The sequence below is a fragment of the Gymnoscopelus braueri genome (genome assembly GCF_963280865.1).
Source record: "Gymnoscopelus braueri genome assembly, chromosome: 5".
Lineage (NCBI taxonomy): Eukaryota > Metazoa > Chordata > Actinopteri > Myctophiformes > Myctophidae > Gymnoscopelus > Gymnoscopelus braueri.
In genome coordinates, this window is record NC_137606.1 from 57,970,791 (window position 1) to 57,978,290 (window position 7,500).

The 7,500-nt window shown below is 52.5% G+C and overlaps 1 protein-coding gene across 2 annotated transcripts in view; it reads right to left on the reverse strand.

Moving 5' to 3' along the window:
• Positions 1–1,254: 1,254 nt before the first annotated feature.
• Positions 1,255–7,500, reverse strand: part of LOC308086051 (large neutral amino acids transporter small subunit 4-like) — a 54,190-nt gene continuing 47,944 nt past the window's right edge. For both annotated transcript variants that reach the window (XM_080429384.1, XM_080429383.1), the window contains one exon: positions 1,255–1,671. In XM_080429384.1, the coding sequence (XP_080285510.1) occupies positions 1,492–1,671 (180 nt within the window). In that variant the 3' untranslated portion in view covers positions 1,255–1,491. The remainder of the gene's footprint in view (positions 1,672–7,500) is intronic.

Consider the following 7,500-nt stretch of genomic DNA (forward strand, 5'->3'; position numbering starts at 1 on the left):
GTGTGTATATGTGTGTGTGTGTGTGTGTGTGTGTGTGTGTGTGTGTGTATGTGTGTGTGTGTGTGTGTGTGTGTGTGTGTGTGTGTGTGTGTGTGTGTGTGTATATGTGTGTGTGTGTGTGTGTGTGTGTGTGTGTGTGTGTGTGTGTGTGTGTGTGTGTGTGTATGTGTGTGCGTGTGTGTAATGTGCACGGGTGTGTGTGTGTGTGTGTGTGTGTGTGTGTGTGTGTGTGTGTGTGTGTGTGTGTGTGTGTGTGTGTGTGTGTGTGTGTGTGTGTGTGTGTATGTGTGTGCGTGTGTGTAATGTGCACGGGTGTGTGTGTGTGTGTGTGTAATGTGCACGGGTGTGTGTGTGTGTGTGTGTGCGCGTGTGCGCTTGTGTGTGCATGTGCGCGCGTGTGTGTGTGTGTGGGAATGCTAAGGAGCGTGTGTGACAGTGTGTAACGTGCATACACACACGGTGGTTCTCAAAGTGAGGTCCGGGGTCCTTCCAGAGGTCCTTGAGGTGGCTCCCATGCGGTCCTCCTCAGGAAAAGGATGGACAGGGTGAGTGATGAACCTAAATGGACCCGTACGGGTCTGTGACTCTGAGAAAGAACCCTGGGGGTCCATTTGGTTCCATTCTGTACACTGTCAGAGTTATGGGGGGTCCGTCCGTCGGCCCCCTTAACGCATAACCCCCGTCTGGGGGGTCCATGAAATTAAAAACAAGTTTGACAACAAACACTGGTATAGTGAATCCTTTCCGTGGAGCGATACAAAGTTTCCCGGACGATGTCTAGACATCGTCCAGACATCGTCTAGACATCGTCCAGACATCGTCTAGACGATGTCTATACGATGTCTGGACGATGTTTCTGTAACGTCTAGACCAATGGGGGGTTCCCAAACCTTTCAGCCCGCGACCCCAAAATAATGCGCCATTGACGACCCCACCTAAACCTGAGAGGTCATTTATGCACATAAACTTGCACGTTCGATGTGTGCATTTGTAATGTATTAAAATGGTCAAATGTACTATTTGTGATCATTTTTTAGATTGTATTTCATCCATTCTGTTGAATTTAAAATTTAAAAAAAATTGCGCAGGGGTCGCGCAGTGCCAACCAAAAAAATAAGATTTTTTTTTTAATCAATCCGGATCTCGTGTCATTTTTAGATTTCTTTGGGCTATTCAAAAATAGCAGATCTACAAGCTCATAGCGTGGCACCGAGTGCCGCGCTGTGAGCTTGTAGATCTGTATTTTTTTTGGAAAAATCATGAAAATGTGTGTAAATCTTTAAATATATATATTTTTAAAGGAAAACATTTGTAGAATGTGTTGTTCCGGGTTCCAGGGGGAATCGTGTTCTCCAACAACAAAAAATAACTCATAATATGGGGTCGTGGAATAAAAACAGTTTTGAGAACCCCTGGTCTAGACGGCGTCTAGACGGCAGTCTAGACGGTGTGTTTCCGTGCGTCTAGACGGGGGGGCGTCTTGGCTGCGTCTCAGACGCTGGCCTCGGGTTTGTTGGCCGTTGAGCCCTGCTGGTTGTTGGCCTGCAGGTAGATCTTGGGGTCTTCTTGCAGACGGTCGTCCCTCAGCCTCTGGAGGTGACGGCTGTGACACAGGAGGTAGAGAGGCAGACAGAAGCCCAGCATGCTGAGACCCAGCAGACCCACGTTCACCTAGAAGGGCACAGGGTTAGAGGTTAGAGGTTAGAGGTCAGACCCACGCTCACCTGCAGTACACAAAACACAATCATTTGTTTTTATTTAAAAAAAAAAAAAAAAATCCCAACATTTTTGTAACCCAATTTTTTTCACCCAGTGCCAATTGCCTAAGCTTGTAATCCTGGGCGCTACTCTCCCTCTGCCAGCCTGGGGAGAGCCCTGAACTGAGCTCATGCTTCCTTCAACGCATGAGGAGTGAGCAGGCCGCTTCTTATCACCTGACAGGGGGGAGTTTCCCCGGTAGGACGTAGCTTCTTATCACCTGACAGGGAGGAGTTTCCCCGGTAGGACGTAGCTTCTTATCACCTGACAGGGGGGAGTTTCCCTGGTAGGACGTATAGCTTCTTATCACCTGACAGGGGGGAGTTTCCCTGGTAGGACGTATAGCTTCTTATCACCTGACAGGGAGGAGTTTCCCCGGTAGGACGTAGCTTCTTATCACCTGACAGGGGGGAGTTTCCCTGGTAGGACGTATAGCTTCTTATCACCTGACAGGGGGGAGTTTCCCTGGTAGGACGTATAGCTTCTTATCACCTGACAGGGAGGAGTTTCCCTGGTAGGACGTATAGCTTCTTATCACCTGACAGGGGGGAGTTTCCCCGTTAAGACGTATAGCTTCTTATCACCTGACAGGGGGGAGTTTCCCCGTTAGGACGTATAGCTTCTTATCACCTGACAGGGAGGAGTTTCCCCGGTAGGACGTAGCTTCTTATCACATGACAGGGGGGAGTTTCCCCGGTAGGACGTAGCTTCTTATCACCTGACAGGGAGGAGTTTCCCCGGTAGGACGTATAGCTTCTTATCACCTGACAGGGAGGAGTTTCCCCGGTAGGACGTATAGCTTCTTATCACCTGACAGGGAGGAGTTTCCCTGGTAGGACGTAGCTTCTTATCACCTGACAGGGAGGAGTTTCCCCGGTAGGACGTATAGCTTCTTATCACCTGACAGGGGGGAGTTTCCCCGGTAGGACGTGGCTTCTTATCACCTGACAGGGGGGGGGGGAGTTTCCCCGGTAGGACGTAGCTTCTTATCACCTGACAGGGAGGAGTTTCCCCGGTAGGACGTATAGTTTCTTATCACCTGACAGGGAGGAGTTTCCCCGGTAGGACGTATAGCTTCTTATCACCTGACAGGGAGGAGTTTCCCCGGTAGGACGTATAGCTTCTTATCACCTGACAGGGAGGAGTTTCCCCGGTAGGACGTATAGCTTCTTATCACCTGACAGGGAGGAGTTTCCCCGGTAGGACGTATAGCTTCTTATCACCTGACAGGGAGGAGTTTCCCCGGTAGGACGTATAGCTTCTTATCACCTGACAGGGAGGAGTTTCCCCGGTAGGACGTATAGCTTCTTATCACCTGACAGGGGGGAGTTTCCCCCGGTAGGACGTAGCTTCTTATCACCTGACAGGGGGGAGTTTCCCCCGGTAGGACGTAGCTTCTTATCACCTGACAGGGGGGAGTTTCCCCCGGTAGGACGTAGCTTCTTATCACCTGACAGGGGGGAGTTTCCCCCGGTAGGACGTAGCTTCTTATCACCTGACAGGGGGGAGTTTCCCCCGGTAGGACGTAGCTTCTTATCACCTGACAGGGGGGAGTTTCCCCGGTAGGACGTAGCTTCTTATCACCTGACAGGGAGGAGTTTCCCCGGTAGGACGAAGCTTCTTATCACCTGACAGGGAGGAGTTTCCCCGGTAGGACGTAGCTTCTTATCACCTGACAGGGAGGAGTTTCCCCGGTAGGACGTAGCTTCTTATCACCTGACAGGGAGGAGTTTCCCCGGTAGGACGTAGCTTCTTATCACCTGACAGGGAGGAGTTTACCCGGTATGACGAAGCTTCTTATCACCTGACAGGGAGGAGTTTCCCCGGTAGGACGTAGCTTCTTATCACCTGACAGGGGGGAGTTTCCCCGGTAGGACGTAGCTTCTTATCACCTGACAGGGGGGAGTTTCCCCGTTAGGACGTATAGCTTCTTATCACCTGACAGGGGGGAGTTTCCCCGGTAGGACGTAGCGTCTTATCACCTGACAGGGGGGAGTTTCCCCCGGTAGGACGTAGCTTCTTATCACCTGACAGGGGGGAGTTTCCCCCGGTAGGACGTAGCTTCTTATCACCTGACAGGGGGGAGTTTCCCCCGGTAGGACGTAGCTTCTTATCACCTGACAGGGGGGAGTTTTCCCCGGTAGGACGTATAGCCTCTTATCACCTGACAGGGGGGAGTTTCCCCGGTAGGACGTATAGCCTCTTATCACCTGACAGGGAGGAGTTTCCCCGGTAGGACGTATAGCTTCTTATCACCTGACAGGGAGGAGTTTCCCCGGTAGGACGTATAGCTTCTTATCACCTGACAGGGAGGAGTTTCCCCGGTAGGACGTATAGCTTCTTATCACCTGACAGGGGGGAGTTTCCCCCGGTAGGACGTATAGCTTCTTATCACCTGACAGGGAGGAGTTTCCCCGGTAGGACGTATAGCTTCTTATCACCTGACAGGGAGGAGTTTCCCCGGTAGGACGTATAGCTTCTTATCACCTGACAGGGAGGAGTTTCCCCGGTAGGACGTATAGTTTCTTATCACCTGACAGGGAGGAGTTTCCCCGGTAGGACGTATAGCTTCTTATCACCTGACAGGGAGGAGTTTCCCCGGTAGGACGTATAGCTTCTTATCACCTGACAGGGAGGAGTTTCCCCGGTAGGACGTATAGCTTCTTATCACCTGACAGGGAGGAGTTTCCCCGGTAGGACGTATAGCTTCTTATCACCTGACAGGGGGGAGTTTCCCCCGGTAGGACGTAGCTTCTTATCACCTGACAGGGGGGAGTTTCCCCCGGTAGGACGTAGCTTCTTATCACCTGACAGGGGGGAGTTTCCCCCGGTAGGACGTAGCTTCTTATCACCTGACAGGGGGGAGTTTCCCCCGGTAGGACGTAGCTTCTTATCACCTGACAGGGGGGAGTTTCCCCGGTAGGACGTAGCTTCTTATCACCTGACAGGGAGGAGTTTCCCCGGTAGGACGAAGCTTCTTATCACCTGACAGGGAGGAGTTTCCCCGGTAGGACGTAGCTTCTTATCACCTGACAGGGAGGAGTTTCCCCGGTAGGACGTAGCTTCTTATCACCTGACAGGGAGGAGTTTCCCCGGTAGGACGTAGCTTCTTATCACCTGACAGGGAGGAGTTTCCCCGGTAGGACGTAGCTTCTTATCACCTGACAGGGAGGAGTTTCCCCGGTAGGACGAAGCTTCTTATCACCTGACAGGGAGGAGTTTCCCCCGGTAGGACGTAGCTTCTTATCACCTGACAGGGAGGAGTTTCCCCGGTAGGACGTAGCTTCTTATCACCTGACAGGGAGGAGTTTCCCCGGTAGGACGAAGCTTCTTATCACCTGACAGGGAGGAGTTTCCCCGGTAGGACGTAGCTTCTTATCACCTGACAGGGGGGAGTTTCCCCGGTAGGACGTAGCTTCTTATCACCTGACAGGGGGGAGTTTCCCCGTTAGGACGTATAGCTTCTTATCACCTGACAGGGGGGAGTTTCCCCGTTAGGACGTATAGCTTCTTATCACCTGACAGGGAGGAGTTTCCCTGGTAGGACGTAGCTTCTTATCACCTGACAGGGGGGAGTTTCCCCTGGTAGGACGTAGCTTCTTATCACCTGACAGGGGGGAGTTTCCCCTGGTAGGACGTAGCTTCTTATCACCTGACAGGGGGGAGTTTCCCCCGGTAGGACGTAGCTTCTTATCACCTGACAGGGGGGAGTTTCCCCGGTAGGACGTAGCTTCTTATCACCTGACAGGGGGGAGTTTCCCCGGTAGGACGTAGCTTCTTATCACCTGACAGGGAGGAGTTTCCCCGGTAGGACGTAGCTTCTTATCACCTGACAGGGAGGAGTTTCCCCGGTAGGACGAAGCTTCTTATCACCTGACAGGGAGGAGTTTCCCCGGTAGGACGTAGCTTCTTATCACCTGACAGGGAGGAGTTTCCCCGGTAGGACGTAGCTTCTTATCACCTGACAGGGAGGAGTTTCCCCAGTAGGACGTAGCTTCTTATCACCTGACAGGGAGGAGTTTCCCCGGTAGGACGAAGCTTCTTATCACCTGACAGGGAGGAGTTTCCCCAGTAGGACGTAGCTTCTTATCACCTGACAGGGAGGAGTTTCCCCGGTAGGACGTAGCTTCTTATCACCTGACAGGGAGGAGTTTCCCCAGTAGGACGTAGCTTCTTATCACCTGACAGGGAGGAGTTTCCCCGGTAGGACGTAGCTTCTTATCACCTGACAGGGAGGAGTTTCCCCGTTAGGACGTATAGCTTCTTATCACCTGACAGGGAGGAGTTTCCCCGGTAGGACGTAGCTTCTTATCACCTGACAGGGAGGAGTTTCCCTGGTAGGACGTAGCTTCTTATCACCTGACAGGGAGGAGTTTCCCTGGCAGGACGTAGCTTCTTATCACCTGACAGGGGGGAGTTTCCCCGTTAGCACGTATAGCTTCTTATCACCTGACAGGGGGGAGTTTCCCCGTTAGGACGTATAGCTTCTTATCACCTGACAGGGAGGAGTTTCCCCGGTAGGACGTAGCTTCTTATCACCTGACAGGGAGGAGTTTCCCTGGTAGGACGTAGCTTCTTATCACCTGACAGGGGGGAGTTTCCCCGGTAGGACGTAGCTTCTTATCACCTGACAGGGGAGAGTTTCCCCCGGTAGGACGTAGCTTCTTATCACCTGACAGTGGGGAGTTTCCCCCGGTAGGACGTATAGCTTCTTATCACCTGACAGGGAGGAGTTTCCCTGGTAGGACGTATAGCTTCTTATCACCTGACAGGGAGGAGTTTCCCCGGTAGGACGAAGCTTCTTATCACCTGACAGGGAGGAGTTTCCCCGGTAGGACGTAGCTTCTTATCACCTGACAGGGAGGAGTTTCCCTGGTAGGACGTAGCTTCTTATCACCTGACAGGGGGGAGTTTCCCCCGGTAGGACGTATAGCTTCTTATCACCTGACAGGGGGGAGTTTCCCCCGGTAGGACGTATAGCTTCTTATCACCTGACAGGGAGGAGTTTCCCCCGGTAGGACGTATAGCTTCTTATCACCTGACAGGGGGGAGTTTCCCCCGGTAGGACGTATAGCTTCTTATCACCTGACAGGGAGGAGTTTCCCTGGTAGGACGTAGCTTCTTATCACCTGACAGGGAGGAGTTTCCCCGGTAGGACGTAGCTTCTTATCACCTGAAAGGGAGGAGTTTCCCTGGTAGGACGTAGCTTCTTATCACCTGACAGGGAGGAGTTTCCCTGGTAGGACGTAGCTTCTTATCACCTGACAGGGGGGAGTTTCCCCCGGTAGGACGTATAGCTTCTTATCACCTGACAGGGGGGAGTTTCCCCCGGTAGGACGTATAGCTTCTTATCACCTGACAGGGAGGAGTTTCCCCCGGTAGGACGTATAGCTTCTTATCACCTGACAGGGGGGAGTTTCCCCCGGTAGGACGTATAGCTTCTTATCACCTGACAGGGAGGAGTTTCCCTGGTAGGACGTAGCTTCTTATCACCTGACAGGGAGGAGTTTCCCCGGTAGGACGTAGCTTCTTATCACCTGAAAGGGAGGAGTTTCCCTGGTAGGACGTAGCTTCTTATCACCTGACAGGGAGGAGTTTCCCTGGTAGGACGTATAGCTTCTTATCACCTGACAGGGAGGAGTTTCCCCGGTAGGACGTAGCTTCTTATCACCTGACAGGGGGGAGTTTCCCCGGTAGGACGTAGCTTCTTATCACCTGACAGGGAGGAGTTTCCCCGGTAGG